We start from the raw sequence: 22263 nt of genomic DNA, 5'->3' as shown, positions 1-22263 counted from the left end.
GCGGGAAAGGTCGAGAGTTCACCTTAATTCATCATCACCAATGTGCAGGTGTTTTGCAGATTTGTGTGTGTGTGGGGGGGGGGGGGTGGTTGGATTATTTGCGGGAGTGACGATGTGTTGACAGTTTAATTCACTTTTTGTCATTATGATTGGATGAACTGGTGGTTGGAGAATTGGTATGATGTATTAGCTTATTGATAAAACCGTTTCTGATTCAAGATTTAACCAAACTCTACTTTGGCAAACTGCTGTTTGTCCACTGTTTTTTTCATGTTAACAAAATGAAAAATAATGTGCTTGACAAGTGAATGAAAAAATATATTTTTGGAGAGAAATTAATGTGTAAACTCTCTTATAAAGACAGAAATTACTAAAAAGTAGGGGATTCTAAAAATAACATTGAGTTTTTAAATCAAAAATCACCAAAATTGGTTCGGTGGCAAGTGGTTCCGGCAGCATTTCACCATCTTGAAAATATTTCAGAGAAGCAAGATTCACGCAAAATTCTATCCTATATTAATTTCATGGAAACCTATACTTGCCAAAATTTTGTGATGAAGCAAGCAAAAATAATTGATTTTTTTTTTGGAAATCATCAATAAAAGTGAATGACTAACTCATTTTTTATTTCCCACATTTTTTTTTTCATAGTCTCCCTTATTTATGAACTAATTATCAAGTCCATACAGGTTCATGAAAACGAGTGTTGACTGTATATGCAGGGGTGCAAGAGCTGCGCCAAACTGCTCGGAAACGGTTCTCTTGCTACATCGTGTGCCAAATCCCTGCGCATTTGCGATAGTTCTTGTTTGTGGTTCGTGGAGGTACCGCTAATGCACTGTAATGCGAATACCCGGAATTTAGGAAAAAGAAACATGTGAAAATTTTGTTCACAGGACGTGTTCATTCCGAGGAAAGGAAAAAGATACGGGAAAAACTTCACTTCTCACCATGTACCACAATCGCATTATTTCGTGACCTTGGAAGTAGTTCTACTACCTTGAAGTACAAAATCCTGTACTGTTATTGGTATAACCTGCGCGCAATCAAAGTCCCTGAATGAATATGCCAAATTTTCCGATTTTCAGATAGCGTTTTTTGTCCAGCTGGTTATATACTGAAAAATAACTAATTTCCCAGCTACCAACCTGTGTTCAAAGACAGCATATCTACAGTGTAAATTCGCTTTATTTTTCACAAGATTGTACATGCGCCTTTTCGAAAAGGGGACTGGTTTACTCGTTTAAATCACCGAAATTTTTCGGAGATCGTTGGGAAAAAACGGGATCTGTAAAAACTCCAGCTAAAATATCCATAGTTTTGTCATCCAGACACTATGCAGTCGTGTGGTTATCGTCGGCGGTTGCCGATCGTGACGATTTCACATCGTGAAAATCCGGATTTGGCGAATGGGGCTGCTCTAGGAAAAGATCTCTACCCATGCAGAACCTATTTTTGGCGCTACTGACCACGTTTTTTTTGGTCGACAAAGCTTTTTCACCCTTTCAACTGCATTTGGTACACCACCTAGAGCAGCGCCCAATATGGCCGCCCGGTCCGCCCCTGCTTTGGGGGGGGGGGCATGCTCTTAAGAATAGTCAAAGGAAGGAGTTAGTACTATATAGGCCTTATAAGAGCATACTCATTTTACATAACTTCTGTGAGATACCTATTATATATAAATGTCCTACCTTTCCAAAACATGTTGGAGAGAATGAAATATTTGCACCCTCTCTTATTTTTTGTGCTCCCTCTTGTGCATTGTTGGGATGGTACATTACTCCCCCCACGTATTGCTGGAATGTTGCTTAACATTGTATCACCAACAGAACTATCAATTATGTGTGATGAATGGATTGCACTACAATGCAAAGAATTACAAGAAGTAATAATCAGTTCAGAGAATAGATAGTTTGATATTGGGCAGACATATTCAAACTGTAAGCTTGAAAGCAGCAGCTCAAAATTCATAATTTTTCCAGTTTTGGTGAAGGTATTTTATCTTTAGCACATAGTAACGTAGACAGTGAGAGAGTTAACAAGTTCAGTGTTAACAAAAGTCTGTTTGAACAGTGAAAAATCTGTCCATCCAATACTTTAATGGAATAAAAGACACAAAATCTTATCAAGGAAACAGTTATTTTCCGGATATTATGCTGAGGTGAGCTCGGAAAGAAAAGTCATCACGTCTCCGCCGGGACTCGAACCCAGGCCCTCTTGCATACCGGGCAAGCATGCTACCATCTACACCACTGGAGACACATGAATCTGCCTTCCAAATTTCACGCACTGTGTCGTGAGGCGCTGAAGTAGAGGCATTAGTAGCCTCTCTTAACTTCAGGAAATGGCCCCCGGGTGGGACGGTTTAGAGAGATATAGATGGCTTTTTTCTCAGCCAGACATATCAAGGAAACAGTTATTTTCCGGATATTATGCTGAGGTGAGCTCGGAAAGAAAAGTCATCACGTCTCCGCCGGGACTCGAACCCAGGCCCTCTTGCATACCGGGCAAGCATGCTACCATCTACACCACTGGAGACACATGAATCTGCCTTCCAAATTTCACGCACTGTGTTGTGAGGCGCTGAAGTAGAGGCATTAGTAGCCTCTCTTAACTTCAGGAAATGGCCCCCGGGTGGGACGGTTTAGAGAGATATAGATGGCTTTTTTCTCAGCCAGACATATCAAGGAAACAGTTATTTTCCGGATATTATGCTGAGGTGAGCTCGGAAAGAAAAGTCATCACGTCTCCGCCGGGATGCTTGCCCGGTATGCAAGAGGGCCTGGGTTCGAGTCCCGGCGGAGACGTGATGACTTTTCTTTCCGAGCTCACCTCAGCATAATATCCGGAAAATAACTGTTTCCTTGATATGTCTGGCTGAGAAAAAAGCCATCTATATCTCACAAAATCTTATGTTCAAGGGTATGAAAAATTAAAAAGAAAATTGAGATGCTGAACTTCTGAAAGCGACTCGTGATTCATATAGAAAATATTGTATCAGGGGCTTCACTCGGAGAAAACAGCAGGAAAAAAAACATTTTTAATCTATTAATGTGCTATTATGTTGAGAAATTGTTTAAGTAAATAAGGTATTTATATTTTTCTCGTTTTTTGCATTGTGCTTTTAAATTTAATCATTTCTTTAAATTCTGTGAGAAGCTTTTTTTTTTCACGGAAACCTTTATTATATTCTGCACACACTTTTTTTTGCTATATCAGGATGAATAAGATTTTGGTGTTCAAGCAGCAGAAGTTCTTGCTGCCTAGATTTTCAGTATACATGGGGCTTTTCAGTCATTCGTCATTTCAGTAATGCATGTTTTAGTAGTGACAGATAAGATACTGCAGAAAAAATTTAAATGGACTTTGATTTGTGAAGGAAATTTGTTTAGAATTTGTTCCAACCATTTTTGGCAAAACTTTTGGCATTTCACAGAAAAATTAAATGTTATATTGCAGTAGTAGTTTATAGTTAGTTTTTTTAGTTCTGCTCCATTTTTGAAATTTCTTCTCCAAAAATGAAATATTGCTGCTCCAAAATGAATGAGGGGCACTTGCACCCCTGTATATGCTAAATCACTGTATTTCTTGCTATACATTTTGCTTTTATTTTTTTAGGAACTAGGTCAAGGTGATCAACCTCCTTCAATTGAAAAACCAAGGAGTAATCTACCTTCAGGGTAACTTTGATTACATCTCATATATGTTTGTAATTTTCGTCAATGTATTTAGGTTGTTGCTTATTGGAAATGTCTGGTTTTAGAATGAAGTAATGTTTGGGACTTGTAGTTATAAATAATTCTCAGATATAGTCAGAGCAAGGAATCATTTTAGCTCCAGCTTTTAGTATGAGGTGTAATTCAAACCTTCAAAAAGATACATAAACACAGATATTCAGGCATTTGTCACTTCCAATACAGAAGCCAGATGGCAGCACTTCTCGAACACGAAACATGCCTAACTCTGACATCATGTAGTCAGGGGTGCACATTTGACAAAAGCCTTATAGTACCAGACCTGGTGCGAGATGTAGGCAGCATGTGGGTACTTTTTCCTTCAGGGATCCAGTGCTCAATAGTTTTGTGCTTTCTTTGTTATTTCATTCTTTGTTAATGTAGGAAGTTTGATAATTGAGTTTCCCATAAGCTTACTGAAGGAAACATTGTGTTACTGGATGTTCACACTTTCCTGCTATCTTGAAACAGGAAGACATGACTCTTCTTTACACAGTGATCTCCAGTCCACTTGCCAACCAACAGCCATTTTCTTAAAACTTTTTACCATTGATTGAAAGGAGAAAGGTTCAGTGATGAAACAGCTGTTTGAAGTGTCTTTCAGGAATTTCTTCAGTCCAGAATGCTGATCTTTTATAGAACTAGTATAAAAAGCATTAGTGTTTTGATTAGAATTATTTATACTAATATCAAATGTTGCCTATTTGATTAATAAAACTCAGTTTCTATAAATTTACTCTTTGAGTTTTCACTACCAGATCTAGCATTTCATCTGCAACAATCTAACTAGTATAATAATTATATTTATACAAATCAGGGGTTCTTTACCAGGGGTCCATGGACTCATTAGCGGTCCTCATTAGGGAGATTTCAGGGTGTCTATGAGCTTGAATGAGAAAATGATTAACTTATTTATTTGACATTGCTTTATACTAAATAATATTTTGTAAATAGGTCCTTGGCCTACTTTACTGGCATGGGGGTACGTATACTTCATCTTATTGGCACAAAGGGGATCTATGAAGCACAAAATGCTAAGAAACCCCCTTATCTGAATAATAATTACAGTTCTTTTTCATTGATTTTGTATATACATTGATCGCTTACTTATACACCTTCTCACTTATATGATGATTTTCTGCACTCAGTGAAAGATATAGGTAAATATGCTCGTCAGTTATATACATTTCTCTTACTTATGCATCTTTTTTTTTCTTGTTTTCTTGCACCAATGCATAAGTGAGAGATCATTCTACCAATTGATTCCATAATTTTGATTATTTTCATTAGAACTTCATTTTTTTAATCTTGTAAGAAAAAAAGACGTGATTATAATTTTTTTTAATGTTAATTAAGTTTCATTTGTGAATGTGGCATGTCTATACCATGTCATGAAAATAAGCTACATAAATTCCTTCTGCAAAATGGAATATAAATCAGTTTTTTTCCTGGTATAGGAATGTCTTGCTCTTGATTCAAAGTTTAAGTGATTTGTGTCTCATATCAAATATTGAATCACAATATCAAATTCAGTCACAATATCAAATATTCATAGCTATTATTTTTTTTACCATTTATTAATTCAAAGAAAATCTTTTCATTTTCCTTCAAAACATCTAATAAATATCTAAAGCATTGTCTGAAAGCCAAGGGATTCATGCTACAGTTGTATCTTATCATGCCCAAGGTTATATTTCATTTTCAGCATAATAACTAAATATCTGTTAAATAATTGTTTTAAAAACTTAGTTTAGTTTTAGTAGAGATGTGAGGTGAGAATATTCTCCTGGATGTAAAAATTGGAGAATAATTGAGAATCATTTTTCTTTTAAATAATTTAAATTTTTTTAATAATTTTGTTTATATTGTGAAATATAAATCAGTTTTCATTACTTAAAACATTTACAACAAAAAAATTTTTGGTATAATCTCCCCCAATTACAACTTTTAGTTTGAGAATATTCCCAGGTCACATGATGAGAGGTTTTAAAAGTTTGGTTATAAAGATTTTAGAAACCTTTAGACTGAAACCTTAAAAAATTATTTTAAAATGAGTTACATTTTTAAAAATAAGTTCACAACACACAAAAAAAATTAAATCGAAGTTGATTGATAAAGGAAGCAATTATTATACAATCACCTTCATTCTAAGAAGATACAGAACTGTTGTTTTTTCAATGCACATACACTCAAATTCTGCATCACTCACATTTCTTTTAAAAATTGTGCGATTCAGCCCCATGTTGGTTTAATTTTCTTGCTTTCAAACTTTAATATTGTGGTCTACAAACTTCAATATACCCATCTTCTTGACGGGAAGAGAGACAGGGACATTCTCTGGAGAATATTCTCAAGAATATTCTCCTACTCCTACAAAGGACTACTATTATAAATTACTAGAGAATATTCTTATCAAAAATAATAATTATTATAAAAAAATAATTATTATTCTCAAGTTATTTATCAAGATTATTTATTATAATACATGTTATTACATATATTCTTGATAATACTCTCTGGAAAGATTTTGGTAACTGAAGAATATTTTCATCAAGGAGAATATTCGAGAATATTCTCTGGAAGGATTATTAATAACTTCAGAATAATTCTTATCATTTTCTACAAGAATATTCCCCAGTAATTTATGAAAGTCTTTCCAGAGAATATTATCAAGGATATTATATGTAACTATATTATAAATAAGAGGAGAATATTCTCATCAAGAACTTATAAGAATATTCTGAAGTTATTTATAATAGTAGTCCTAGCAGAGAATATTCTCCTCGATGAGAATATTCTCCGAAAGATTATTCTCGAGAATTTTGCATCTCTAAGTTTTAGAGCCTTTATTAATTTCTCAAATATTTGACATATTTTAATTACGTTTATTGGATTTTTGACAGAGCCAACACTATCTCTGCCTCTTCACCTTACCTACCAATGCTTTCGCTTGCTGGTGACATGAATGTGAGTATATGTTTGAAATGCATGCAAATATGTTTTGTTTATTTACTTAATTTTAGCTTTATTTAATTCAAGTTATTTATTTTCATGAAATTTTTCTGATTTTCCTTTGAGAAATTCACTGTGTTTCAGATGCTTTTTAAAATAATTCAAATTAAAAATACAAATAGAAGGCCACAACAAGTAAAATGCCCAATGAGGTGTCTGAGAAAAAAATGCCCTTAACAAATATGGATGTCATATATTACTAAAATACAGCAACCCAATTAAAAATGCAATCAAAAAAATTATAAACAATGTATATATACATGATGAAATATTATACAATGCCTATAAATTACCTAGCTTTTTTGTAACACCCTATAGTTATGCCTCTTAATTTTATTTTGTCTGATTCAAACTGTGTGCCTAAAAGAAACAAAGTAAATCCACACTTATTAATTTTCACAATCATAAAAATAATTAGAAATAGTCTTTCTAAAGGTTATAAAAAAAAGGTTAAATAAAATACGGAAAAAGGTATCAAACTGTATATGAAGTTTGAAAATTTAATTCAATATTTTGATCTATAAAATTTTCACTTATTTAAATTTGGATATTTACATTGTTGTTGCTACAGTGGATTCCACTTATTATGTTTTAACATTTTGTATGATTAATTTTGGTGGTCCCAACTGTAACAAATACTTGAGATTTCCTGTTTAACCTTTTCATGGGCTATTTTTTTTCTTTCAAATTTCTCTCGTTTTTGTGATTTATTATTGTTTTGATAATACCAATAGAGGAAATAATTTTTATATTATTGGACTTTTATAATGCCAAACCCAAACTATTGTGGTGTGATTTGCACTTCCTAAAGGAGAATTTAAGCAGTAAAGAAGTGTTACAGCCTTAGAAAGGGGTAAAGCATTTTCCCCTGCTTAAAGTGTTTTTCATAATGGTTTTTAGAGAAACATAGTGGTGGATCCACCATATATTGTTTTTGCCTTGATCACACACTTATATTCAAGCTATGAGTAATGTTTGCAAATATGAAACAAGTGTTTTTTTTTAAATTTATGTTTAGATTGATTTTCTAAAATGTTTCATGAGCATGAAAGCATGATTAATATGTAGTATGTATATGATGTATAGCTTATATATATTGGTATCAATTTTAAAGACACCTCAGGAAAAGCTCATCAATGCAGTTGCAACAGATGATACAAAAGACAGTGAAATGAAAAGAACTATTTCACTAGATTCGGCATCTATTGGTTCATTAATTGCTGAGATCACTCTACGGCATCCACATTTGCAACAACCTTCGGGAATTCCTGATTGGTTGCAGTGGAAATCTTCTTCTCCTTACGATACAAATGTATGTATATTTGTTAATTTCCATTTTTTTGTTTGCATATTATTAATTTTCATTAAGTCACAAAAAAATTACAAATTGCAAATTACATTTCTTCAAATAGTCAAAAAGAGTAGATAAAAAAAGAGTAATTGAGTGAGTCAAAAAGATTGATTTTTAAAAAATTATGTTCACTAAAGAATGTGTAAAGAGCAGATGCAAATAAATACAAATACCAAGTCCACAACAAGCAAATTGCCAAGCAAGGTGGCTGAAAAAAGATGCCCATAAAAAATATGTATGCCAAATATAACTAAAATACAGCGACCCAATATAAGAGCATTTATCATGAAAAAATAATAATTAATCCTTAATGCTTGAAAGGCTCCGCTGATGAGACATGTATTAATGCTATAGAAATCGGAAGGCTTACCATCTCGAGCATTAAAGGTGAATAATATCTAATACACTGCCATAAAAGAAATTATGGTTGTCTTATCTAAGACTGGGCAGCTTCTTGATTCCTTCCATTATAAGCATCGTATTTCTTCTTAAATGAGTCAATTGAATTCACAACCCCTGGAGGTAAGCTATTCTATTTATTCACAACCCTATTAGAGAAAAATTCCCTAATAATGTCATGGTGTGGATTTTTTTTCATTCCTGTTACATGTTTGTGTAAAGTAAATTTTCATCTGTATTTTTTGTCATTCTTGTTTTTGTGTAGGTTCCTTTGCCTGCAGATGAAAGTTCTATGAGTGTGCATGTTAATAGCTTATCTAATGTAAAGGCCAAAACAGTAAAATCGTTAGTTAAAGTAACATCTTGTAGTCCAACTGAGAGTAAAAGTAATCCTGATAGTAATGCATGGAAGGTAATGTGTTAAATGTTGCAGTTTCTTTCTATTTTATTTCTTGATTGGAAGTATTTGTGTCATGCACTGTGTAGTATAAATGTCATTGTATTTATGGTGACAGGTTAATGTGAAACTTTTGTCTAAATCTGGGATTCCCAATGTGGGGGCTCATGTTCCACAAAGGGGAAATTTGATTTTGAAGGGGGAAATTTTAGAATGAGTTTTTCTATTAAGACTTGTGTGTGGAACTTTTCAGAACTCCCACCATTTTTTATATCAGTTCAAATTTATATTTTTAAACGATTTCTTGACAAATTCTTTCTTTCTTAGTGTTTTCTTTGGAATGAGTTTGACCAAGGATTTTTTTAAAAAATGTTTTGTGTCCCATGGACAATTTGTGCCAGTAAGATGAAGTCTGTAGACCCTTTGTGCCAATAAAATGAAGGCAAATGAAAGCTACAGACTCTTTTACGAAATAATTTTCTGTATGTAGCAATAATTATAATGAAGGGAATTAATTGTTTTCTCCTCCAAGCTGAGACCCCCCTGAAATCTCTTCAAGGACTCCTGGTTAAAAATTACTGCTTTTTTATTTAATAAATTACCTTTTTGACTCCCTCTATGTCATAGTTCCCCAACCTTTTTGTCCCCTAGCCCCCTTCTTCTGAAATTTTTTTCTCCCATCGCCCCCAACGTAATCTAACCCATAGGATCTTATGTTATATCCGTAGCTTCTACTCCCTGGAACATTCCATTGCCCCCTGAGGGCATTAACACCTACATTGAAAATCACTGTTCTATGTCAACAGGTTTACTTTTTGAATAATAAGAATCACAAGTAATGGGAAAAAGCTTCCAAGTGGTAAAATTTAAGAATTCAAAGCCCCTGATTGGCAAAGGATGAAAAGCAAAAAAAAAGTTTCTTTAAATGTAAAAACCATTATTATGGAACTATGAAGTTTCTTGGAGGTTGTGGGGGGAAGAACTCTCCTGACAAAAGTTCTAGTTACGGCTCTGATGGGAGGGCGGAGGAAGACATCAGGATTTCAGAGAGACTTTGATGGGGGTTATGATTAAAAAAGGTTTGGAAAAACTGCTATAAGTGTAATTATTAGTCAAAATAATTTTGGGTTTTACTTTTATTGTAATTTTAGTATTGTTTTTATTATTTTAATGTTTTTCTTCCTGTGTTATTCAAGGTAATTTTCTTATACTATTTAATTCATTAATTTTCAGAACTACATCTGAAAACAGTTTTTCTTTTAAATTTCTCCTCAAGAAGCTTATATGAATATGGTATGAAAACATAAGAAGCATTTGAAAAATAAGAAATGTAAGAGGGAAAAATATAAAACACTACAACCTATACATCATAGGATGAAATCACTTGTATTTCTGTTCTTGAATCATCTTAACTGTTTAGAGTATTGGGCTTTCTGTTAGTTCAGCAGCAATCTAATTAGTTTGCAAAAGTAATCTGCGATTTTGAAAATTCTCAAAATATTTTCTTTGAATAGAATAATAAATAGAAATAATATGTGATTTCAATATTGAAAGCACATATTACTTCTTATTGTATGCCTACACCCTAATTTTGAGATATTAGTCAACACTCCCTGCAGGTCTGGCCTTTTTCTGTGAGATTAGTAAAGATAATCCTTTAAACTGAGCGCAACTCTGGTCGATCACCATGTTAAGAAGTGTGAGTGTAGCACCCGAGTGGTGTCGTGGTGAGGTGCTCGTCTACTACTGGGTGAAGGTTGCCGTCATGGTCCCAGGTTCAAATTCTGAGAAGAATGTAGATAAGATATTTTCCTAATGAGCTTGAGACAACCACTGATAGATGGTGCATTCGTTTCCAACCCAGTTCATTAATGGCGGTAAATTGCAGTATAGCGATATGGCCAGAGTTGGTGTTTGGTGAAGTATGAATGTGTGCATGTGTATCTAGTGTTTGTGTGAATTTTTAGTGCTGCCATCTATTTTTCAAACTATGAGAGTTAAGGTTAATGATTGAATATTTGTACCCTTAGTTAAGATAGTCTCGCACAGATTGGAACAGCTGAAAAGTCTTGTCTTTTTTTATTATTGAGACTTCCCTTTTTTTTAATCTTTTGAAATAGATATAGAACAGGAAGATGTGGAACAGTAATTAGTAACTCACTGATCTCACAGTTTAATTGCTGGAACATTTTTTTCTTTGAAAATCATTAGAATATAGATCCATGGAAGCATAAATTGTAATGATATTTGCATCGTGAAAGATTGGTTTTAATCAAGGATAGACAAACTCTAATGTTATGCTTTGGTAGATTTGTCTAGTTTGGTGATGATATCTAGTTTGCGACAAGTTTGTTGGTTTTAATATCCCTGTATATGTACAAGGATATCAAAATTAAATCTCCCCAACTCAAAGGATTGTGAAAGGCAATTCCACTGGTCCAAACAGCACCAAAATGACAAAACTTCAGATCAAAACATCACCGGTTGTGGGACTGCTTGATTTAGGGAAAACCACATCAAATAGCCTCCATGAAAATTTTATTGCTGACCCCCTAGTATAGAATAACATTTAAAAAAGATGAAAGTGAATTTGTTGCTGCGAAGCCATATTCCGATTTGGTGAGAAAGGAAGATTTTAAAAAGCTATCATTAAAATCGGAATATTTAATCAGAAACAAACATTTGTGTACTTCAATTGCATTCTTCATAGACGATTTAATTTTATTGCAAAATTTTGCTGTAAAAAACCTTTTGCAGTTTGTTTTGTTGTATGTTTCTTGATTATTCATATGCAACAAATTATTCAGTGTGTATGTGCACGCTCTACCAACTTATCTCAGTATCAGTATCATTTATTCATTGGAACAGTGAAAGAAAAGTATTTTGTGTGTTTGGCTTTGTGATAAAAGAAATTTCTGCACTTTGTGATATAAATCTCTCTCTTAACCACTTATCAGTTTTGCCTGTGCAGGAGTCTGGTAACATCTTTTGCAACTAATGTAACTACGGTGGGATTTCCCTATATTCAATGCAGGTTTTTTGAATTTTTATTTCTAATCATCAATCATTTACTCTAGTTTAACTTATTTTTTAGTTCAAAGATGGTGTTACCAAACACTATAGAACACTTTCCCTGGTTTTTTATTTAATTTTTTTTTTACTGATGTTTGTGACTTTAAGGGGGGGGGGGGGAAAGCAATCATCTCTTGGTTTGCTTTTAAATTTTAATTTATTGATCTGAGAAGTGGTTAAAGGGATTCTTTTGTCTCTTATGCAGTGCATCACTGATGTGCAAAATTCTTTTACAGATACAGCATTTGTATTGGAAATACCGTAGGAGTCAAAGTTATAGAAATGATCTGATTTATCAGAAAAGATATTTTTTGCAATTACTGAGTGGATATCAAGCAACAGAAGAGTTTGTGATTGCGACTTGTGCCAGAATGGGAATAGCTCTGTGTGGAAATCTAAACACTTCGCGGGCAAGCAGCAGTGCTGATGGAAACTATAAACAACATCTACATTTTAGATCTGTAGCTTTTGCTATCATAGCCACGCATAGGATGAAATATTTTGTGTCAAATTGGCGGAAAGCAGCTCACGTATCGCCATCATCCCGCCTCATTGAGAAAGAACTGAAATCTCTCAACAAAGTTACTCATAACAAGTCTCCTAGATCAGGTTATTAGAATTAGTCTCATGTGTATACAATATATATATATTGAGCTAAATTAATTGTAATACATGGTTTATGCATGAAAATTAATTAAGCTCAATTTATAATTCATGCTTACACTTGCATTTGTTTGTACACATACTTATATCTTATTTTCATAGTCTTGTCTCATTCGGTGCAAATTTAATAGGAGGTTCTCTGCTTTATATTGGCATGTGTGATAGGTTTTTCGGTGTTAAAACACAAGTTTTCTCACTTAAATAGCTCTAGAACAAGCAAGGTTTCAATGAAGTCAAGCTGTGACAGTCTATTGATATTATTCATCTGGCAATGCATTGACCATTTGAATTGTATAGGGATTTAAAGACAAATTCTAATATACATGTCTAGTATGAAACTGGACATGTATATTAAAATACATTTAACATATATTTAGACATGTATGTCAAATTTGAAATTTTTTTAATGTTAATGTCCATTTTCCTTCGTTGGGATCTATAATATCCATTTAAAATAACAGTATACTCTAGGAAATAGGGGGGAAAAAAAAACAACTGGTGCAGCCTTTAGTGATGACATGCTTGATGGATACATTTCAGTGTTAAAATTTTTTCACAATATTAGGATTAACTGTTGCAATAAACAAAATGTCCATAATAACTATAGCCAGATCCTGGATTTTTTAAAGGAAACCACCTGTAGAATATGTAAACTCCAATGCAAATGACCCAAAACAAAAGATTAAAACACCACAAGGCTGATGTAGCCTCTTCTTCAGTGTAACACTGGTCTGATATAGTGCAGACTATTTGCTAGAGTGAAAGCATGTGGTCGGATAGAAGATGAATGCATGTGGTCGGATAGAAGATGAATGCATGATGGTGATGATGATGGCAGAGGAACACCGTGATTATGATTGATATGGTTACGATGATGAGTGACATGGAGGGGCAAATTTAAGAATTGAACCCCAATATTGGAGAAATGTGGAGTGCTGAAGAAATCACTAAGCAAAGAAAGATAATTTTTATGAATATGAAGCACTTCAAAGAAATCAAGGGGAAGAAGTCAACAGGTGTAGAGCATTTTTGAATGATTTTAGCAGAAATAAAGTTAAATGTTGATTTGACAAGAAATTTCTTGGTAAGAAATTTTGAGTTATTAGCCTTCAGATAGCATTGAAATTAACATTGACACATTATAAAGGTATTCCCTTTCAATATTTTAATTTTTTCCACAAAAATACTTTTCTGCATCAAAAGCAAATTTTGAGTGGTGGGAAGGGCACACCCCTATGCCTGTTCATGTGTATGTCTATGATAACTATATGTGGTACGTGGTAGGAAGGGGACAGAGTGAGCTTATATATATACTTTTGCTGACAGGAGGAAGGGGGGGAAAATTGCTAAAATTCTGCTGATATTTTTTCCTTGGATGGCTCCTTATAGATTTTTGATTTTTTAAAGTATAATCCCTTTAAAATATGGTTTATACAGATACAGTGCATATAATTTTGTTTTTCCTGAGATAAATTCTGTGATTTTTTTTCCCCTCACTGTTCATGCTTTTAATTCATAATCTATAGTGAATCTTATTTGGTTTTTCTCATAGGATATCTCAGAGACAGCTATCACAGTGATCGCTCTTCTACTTCTTCAGAATCTGAACAAATTTTAGGAGCAAGAATAAATCCAATTTCAAGTGGTAATGATGTTCTGGTCATGAGGTAAGCAAAACATGCCATGAATTTGCACTTTATGTTTGGAATCTATTCATTGCTCAAAGGTAAATGGCTTTTGGGAAAAAAAAGGGTTTTATTAAGGTCTATTCACACATATATAGTCATGGCTTGCCGTCACTCATGGGCGGAGATACCGAAGAAAGGACAACGCCTCCCCCCATATTGTCAAAGCCCACTGATCTAATTGATCTAATGTTTATGCATATATATGAACTGAGTTCATGTCTCCCCCCCCCCCCCATCAGCAATCATCATTGTGCCCCCTCCCCCAGACTCAAGTCTATCTAAACCTATGTTGCACTCCAAGAGATCCACCTCAGCTGAGTTAAAAAAAAACTCTTTCCTTTACTAGCCTATTCATTTACATTTGTGGGGCTCAATTCAGAATCCAATCCCAATATGTCCTGGGTGACGAGACGAATCGTTCAGAATGGAAACAGAGGCCGTAGCTGCTGTATATGAATAGACTTATACAAATACAACGCCACAACAGGCAAAATGCCCAATGAGGTGGCTGAGAAGTTATTGTTGTGAATACAGAATTTTAATTGAAATTTTAAGCTGTAAGAAAACCATGTTTCAGATGGAATTAAATCCATTGTAGAAATCTTTAGTGGTATTGAAGTGGTCTCTTCTGCTGTCCAGATTGATTGGTTGATTGATGACCACTCGCACCCAGAGATGTTATGCAAGACAACTTCCTCTGTTCACCTTCTAGGAGGCTGAATTGTGTCGGAGTGCATCTTCTATTTATTCAACCAACAAAATAATTATATACATTCTATGGAAACAATCTGTCGGAAAACATGGAGTACGACACAATCTGGATTAACATAACAGAAACAATATAATTATAACAATATATAATTAAAACATTAGTATAAATTAGTGTGTGTTTAATCTCTTATTTTCTTTGGTATTTTGTTTCCTCTTATGTTAAACCTGATTGTATCATGGCCAATGTTTTCTAATGGATTGTTTCCATAGAATGTATATAATTATTAAATTTTTATGTGTATAAAAATTTATGTAATTAAATATTTAATTCTGCTGTCCATAGATGATTGCGGTCAAAACCGGAGGTCTGCTAGAATTTATAGCAGCTGAGGGTGTAGAATGCATAGGGTTTTTGTGTATAGCTGTGAAGCAATTGTAGGACACATAGGCTTGGATCGATTTTCTAAAGCCAGGTGTGGTTGATGCAGAGAGATCATCTTTTCTGTTTTAATTATATTACTACATTCAATTCTGAGGCTTATTTTATTATGGAAGAATGAATACAGATAGAACCTGTTTATTTTGTATTTCCTTTGAAGTAACTACCCTGTGCACCAGGGTTTCCCCCCCCCTGACTTTTTATCAATTGTAGCAATTTCGCTAATCAGATGGAAAAAGTTGTAGCCAAATGATGAAGGACTTGAGCCAAATTGATGCATCATAAAATGTGGATTCTAAAAATACTGTCAAATGGCTGATTCGACCATCAAGAGGCCGAATGGGCACTTGCGATTTGGCAAATTTGATCCTTTATTCATTCACCAAATGAAATATTTTGTCATGATTTGGTGCACTGGCAATTGGCAGCACAAACCCTGCTGTGAACAATGGCAAAAATGCATATATATATATATATATATGCCAGAAAATTTTTGGCTTCGGTCTTCAGTTATCTCTTGACAAAAAAGATCATTTCATTGCCACAGAAGATAATTATCCAGGGTGTGGATCAGGGCTTGACAAATCCTAGGTGGCCATGGTGACTAAAAAAATTTGTATTGGTGCCTAAAATTTTCTATATGTGGTTAGTAGATTGGAGTGAGGACAACCCAAAATTTTTGGAGTTCATATTTTCTTGAACAGACCTGCCAATTCATTTCATTCACTTCTCAGAAGAAAAAAAATTGTACCCTATGCCTAAAAAAGTTTGTCACGGCCCGTTTTCCAATATACAGGGGGTAGGGGGAACCCCATTCTAAAATTTATTAGGAGGAAATCTTATAATTATAATCAGAAAAAATAATTTCTGCATGAGAAAACATATGGTTTACTTTTTAAAAAAGCGCACATACATTCTTAGGAAGACAAACAGATCAGTAAAAATTTGTTGTCTTGTCTATGCTTAGACATTTTTGCACTGTTGTTTTATCTAAAATGAAATATGATTTCATTCACTGGGACACACAGTCCCCTGATCACGTGAAAACAAACAAAAATAAAAATTCATTAGATGGATGCTAAAGTGTTAAAAATTATCCGATATTCATAACTTAAAATTTATCATCATAGCCACCTGAATGATTGATATTAATATCTTGTATAACTTTATATAATAGAATAATATCACAATGGAATCAAGTGCATTAGTTTTTGTCAAAAATTTCCAAAAATTCTAAAAATTTGACCCTGAATAACTAAACGATAAAAAATAATTCTATATTTCAGACATGGTGAAATTTCAACGATACTCAAATATTGAGAAAATAATGGTTTATTATTGTAAATCCATCAAAAATGCAGGAATTATGAACTCAATTTTCGGCACAAGCTCATTTAAAAAACAATCGGCTGGAATTGAAAAAATAAAATGCTATATAATTTTTCGCACAAGTTCATTTATAAAATTCGGCCTGAATTAAAATGATATATAATTCATGAGACCATAAAGGACTAGGATGGCATGCACATTTTGAGAAAATATCGATCCATCAAATGGATGCTAAAGGATTGGTGCATCACTCAGTATACTATCTAATACAGAGGCAGCTTGAGACATTGTTTTGGCCCATAAGCCGCATCAGTGAACCTGCTGCATAAACTCTTAGCTGTGTTCTACACCGGACAGGAATTTTTTGGCTAGGTTCTGCAGAATGATCCCGACCAACGGACCATCGATGATTCTAACACCAACCAATTTGAGGGACACACTGGAAATGTCAGTGTTACCAATTTGGTAAAAAATCATATTTTTAGAAGCAAAAGCATATAATCGTATGAACTTGCTAAAATCGTACTAAATATGATAAAATCGTAACATTTGGCAGGTATGCTTGAATGTGGAAAAGGGTGGCTGCCTCATGGAAAAATTAAAAGAAGCATTTTTTGGACCTCTTTTTTCTCGAAAAAAAAAGAATGTTTGGCTCCTATTAACACTATTTCAGGCTTCTAGCTTTTGTGATGTGTGTAGATGGAAAAATTGATTTAATACTGCCTGGACCTTGGCTCAAAAGCCAGCAAACTTCTCTTAATGACAATAGCAGTGGAAAAGCCTGCATTCTTTCACAAAATTTTGCACTTTTCCTATTTACATTTATTATTTGGATTTTTCAGTGCATTCGCGGAGAACACGGAAACGCAAGAGCAAGATCTCATTCATCATCCATCATACTATGCCCAACGACTCAAAGAGCTTCACGAGCAGCTGGGACTCAGCGATCTAGATAAGATCTAGTTTGAATAGAATTCATTGCAGTTATATATACTGCATTCCTTCCTCAACATGAAAATTATAAGTTATGAGTTGAAAACAAATTAATATCAGAAAAGATATTTTTAGAGATTGTAAATAGCCTGGATGATACTTCAAATTATTTATATCTGATTGCCAAAGAAAGAGAAGAAAAAATAACCCAATTTATTGGGATATTGTTTTTTTTATTGTACATTATTAAATCAAGTTTTTGTTTTTAACGTATATCACTGGCCGTATTTTGTGTGATAGTTTTTGCATTTGTCTTTTAATTTGAGGTTACCGAATGTTTGTTTCTTTATATTTCACACCAGAAATTCAACATTTCTTGGTGTTTATAATGTAAATTATATAATCTATTAATTGATTTTTATTAAATTTTGTGACCAAACATTTCAATGTTTTTTTTATTTCAAGAATTGCAGTATTGGAATTCTTTTCCTTCGTGGACTTTATTCAGATTTCATCACATTTTTACTTTCATTTCTTAGTGATTTAGTTGTAGTACTAACATTATTTTTGTTAGTAACTTCCTAAACAGCATTTATATGAAATGTAGAAGCAGAAAATTGATATATTTAAAAATATCCAAATGTGAAGTATAATTTTGTTTTTATTGGTAGCATTTCTGCTACTTTTTTAAAAGAAATCCTCAACATCCTTTGCTTTTATTGGCATCATTTTGTGTTCTAATTACTTTAGATTTGTATTGATTTTGGTGTTTAAATCAGGAGTGTCTATCATTTTTTTGTTTCTGGACCACATTGGAAGAAAAAAAAAAATACTGTTTTAGCTCAATTTTTTTTTGAATTGGAAATAGTTCATATTTGTCTTGTGCTGGACAAAGTATTCCACAACGCTTATAGACATAAGTCTAACAATGATTCAAAGAAATAAATTGAAAGTTTCTATAATAGGAACAGAATTTGAAAAAAAGTTAAAATAAAAAATAATTAAAATTAGTAATTGAGAAAAATATTTTCTTATGTGTACAATGCAACATACGTCAATTTAAAAGCTCTATATGCTACCAATAAATACCATAATATATCAATGCAAATAAAAATTGAAAATTTGAAATGAATGAAATTTGAATTGAAGGAAATGAAATTTGAATTGAAAATTGAAAATTTTCTACATAATATTTCACAGTATCTACATGTGAAATAAAAGATTTAAAAAAAAAAAGTCCATAAACTAATAAATTTAGCTGCAGGGGGAGGGAAAAAACGCTTTTGGGCTACTTTTTGAAATACAAATAAGAGCTAGAAAGACTTTTTCTTTCTAAGTAGGAAAAGAAACAAGACAAAGTAACTGGAAATATCTAAATGGGAAAATATTTATATAAGTTTGCAAGAGTTATTGTTGAGCCATAATGTGGGACGAGGGTTGGACACCCCTGGTTTAAATCCAAAGTGAAACAATGTGGAAAAAGAGTTCAAATGACAAATTTGTTATTGAAATAAATTTGGGATTTTGTGTTTTCTGAATTTTTTCAAGTAAATTATTTTTTTTTACAGTTTGTACTTATTGCTTCTTTTTAACTATCATTGGCTGTATTTTTATTATTTTCTTTTAATTTTTTGCATTTAATGGCAGATGTTTGGTGAAATATTTTCTAAAAAAATACATTATCACCATTTCTAGTCATAACTTGAACGTGCAATTATATGCATTGAAAAATATGATATTCATGTTTACCAGCACATATCATGAAATGTTGAGGTTGTAGATAAAATATTAATGCCTTTTTTGTCTTTTTCTCTATATTTTTGTGCAGAACGACATTATCATGGGAATTTTTTTTTTCTAACTGCTGAATTTCCGATTTATAATTGTTATGCATTGGTGGGTCAAGATATTAATGTAAATATGATGTGCATGGTTGATTTTTCATTTTTAGAAGCCTTTATATGTGCCTTAGATTTTTTTTCTTCATATTTTAAATGATAAAGAATCACAAATGGAATGTGTTGTTTTTTTCAGCATTTTTTTTAAAAGCATTTCTCAAGTGTTTTTAATTTTTCTTGAAATGGTTTCAAAAGATTGTTGGTGTCTCTTAAAATTAGTGAATATTTTTGATAATTTTCCTTGAAGTATTAGTAAATGTGATGGAAATAAGCTGGTTCTAATTTTTTCCAGTTAATAATTTATTCCATTTTTTTAATTATTTCATCGACTTGATTATTTTTGGGACCATTCACATACATATACATATTATGGATGTACAACTTAAGAAATGACTGGTAAATGCCTTGAGCTTGCTCTGTGCGATGCCTTGTTGTAGTTTGTGAGTTGTCTCATAAACTTTCCTTGTAAAATTGTGGTTGAAGTTATTGAAAAGTTTTTCTGTGTGAAATATATTAATATAAGTTTTTAATAAATTATCTAAATTGAAAAAAATTTGTTTTCTTTTTCCGCTTTGTATAATGATCTAAATGCATATTTTGCACACATATCCAGGGGATTTCGATTGAAATTAATTCATATAGATACAATCGGCACTCATTATAATGGCCCCCTTCATTCTATAGAAAACAGACATTATATATGCCACCATGTGAGAAAATAAATGCAATCACAAGCGCACACACACACACACACACACACACAAAGTTTCCAGTGATGGAACTAGTTAACATTATATTGGGAGGGCGTTATATCGAGTGCTTAAAAAACATTACCTTTAGCTTCTTCAGAAAATTGTGCATTGTATTGACATTCTAAAAAAATTCTTGCATTTGGTTATAATGTCTCGATGAAAATTTATCTGGCTGGAAAAAAAATTAAATACTTAATACAATGTGAACATTGTACTTACAGAAGCACTGTATATGGCCAAAACCAATATTTATTTCTTACTACATGCAGCAAAATGCAATAATAAGTTCACTTGTCTGTACATTCTCCCACTGAGAAATTGCACAATGAAGTTTAGAATAAGATAAAAAATCAATCATGTGGGAAATGCGAGTAAGCCACCATGTGAGAAAATAAAGCAATCACAAGCACACACACACACACACAAAGTTTCCAGTGATGGAACTAGTTAACGAATAGGTTTTCTGTAGAAGTGAAAATGCTTTATCTTTAAACCATCTATGTTTTTATCCTTATCTACTCTTTTTTTCTTCAATCATCATAGGTTAAACATGCTGCATGGTTAAACACTAAACAATGGTTTCTGTTGCCCCTCCCTTTTTTTTTCAAAAAAACATACATCAAAAAGCAAGGTATTAAGTGGAGTTTTGTCTTTGTAATGGATTGAATGATATTTACCGGTCATTATATTAGATGAAAATAACATAGGTGCCAAATATTTTCCTATTTTCGCTATCGCACTGGTTGCTACAATGGAACAGTTGTTATCGTGGGTGGTGTCTTTGTAACGAGCAGCGACTGTTATATAATTTATGTACATAGAGAATGGCAAAGAAATACATGAGGATGTAAAATATGAACAATAAGCCAGTATTTAGAGTAATTTACACCTCAATATATATGTATAATGTATATATATATTAGGGTGGCCCTTATTTTTTGATTTTTTAATTTCAGTTCGCCCAACCCCCATTTTTTTCCTTTTATTCCAAGAAATTATTAGAGACCTCAATTGTTCAAATCAGAGGTTGGGAACCTGTGCCTCATCACGGTAGGAGTGGGTAGCCAGTGAGTGCCAAAGCGCTTGAAGGTAAAGCATTGTCCCTTCAATGGCGAAGCAGGTTATAAGCTTGCGCCTAAGCGGTAGGGGTGCAAACTACCATAACTCACTAAAACTGCTATAACATACTAAAGATTCACTGTGCTTGTGAAACTGCCCTTTTTTTATCTCTTGTGGCGTCCATTATTTTATTTTACCCTTCCCATGTGGTTGGTGTTGCTTTTCCCCATCTCATTTCATCTTCAATCTTAGTTTTTTAAATTAATTTATCAAAAGGCCCTTCTCAAGGCTAAATTACTTAGTATTATTTTTTACTTACAATATTTTTTTGGAGTTTATGCTTATTCTTTCTCCTTTATTTCATCTGGAATCCAATGCATATTGAGACAGTTTATTCTTCAAGCGCCTTGGTAGGTGCAGGCAGTGACTTGTTCGTTCATGTGGCACTCCACCTTCCGCCGGGCTCTCGCCCTCAGTCTGCTCTAGTTGCTGTCCGAGCCAACTACAAGTGTAATTATGGCTTCTAATTTGAGACGTGGTGATTGAGACATTTATTTAATTTTCAGTGAGTGTCACTAAATTACCGGAAGCAAACTTCCATCTAACAAGCAAGTACTATCAGTGCTATTTTATAATTTAAGTGAAAGTGCCAACTTAGTAGTGAGCGAATGCCTCATTTTTTGGGAGAAGGCAAGAATTCCTACAAGAACGATACCTCATTGTGTAGAAAAAATTATGAAGATGTACTCTTATTGGCGCAATCTTCAAAAAAATGTTCACCGTATGTCAGACACTCAGAAAGAACATGAACGTAAGTTTATATCAA

At 33.1% G+C, this 22263-nt stretch overlaps 1 protein-coding gene across 6 annotated transcripts in view; it reads left to right on the top strand.

Annotated features, from left to right (window-relative positions):
- LOC149078584 (uncharacterized) overlaps positions 1-20188 on the top strand; it is a 94284-nt gene extending 74096 nt beyond the window's left edge. For 5 of the 6 annotated variants that reach the window (XM_089240697.1, XM_089240699.1, XM_089240700.1 and 2 more), the window contains 7 exons: positions 3619-3680; positions 6638-6701; positions 7861-8058; positions 8762-8908; positions 12202-12574; positions 14181-14295; positions 17638-20187. In XM_089240697.1, the coding sequence (XP_089096823.1) occupies positions 3619-3680; positions 6638-6701; positions 7861-8058; positions 8762-8908; positions 12202-12574; positions 14181-14295; positions 17638-17758 (1080 nt within the window). In that variant the 3' untranslated portion in view covers positions 17759-20187. Of the gene's footprint in view, positions 1-3618; positions 3681-6637; positions 6702-7860; positions 8059-8761; positions 8909-12201; positions 12575-14180; positions 14296-17637 lie in introns of all 6 variants that reach the window. The other variant, XM_089240701.1, reaches the window with a different exon arrangement.
- Positions 20189-22263: the final 2075 nt, after the last annotated feature.

Source organism: Pholcus phalangioides, unplaced genomic scaffold (assembly GCF_987345545.1).
Source record: "Pholcus phalangioides strain wild (caught in Gottingen) unplaced genomic scaffold, Ppha-v1.0 ptg000013l_1, whole genome shotgun sequence".
Lineage (NCBI taxonomy): Eukaryota > Metazoa > Arthropoda > Arachnida > Araneae > Pholcidae > Pholcus > Pholcus phalangioides.
The sequence above is the reverse complement of the archived record's forward strand: the minus strand, read 5'-3'. Positions and strand labels throughout refer to the sequence as shown.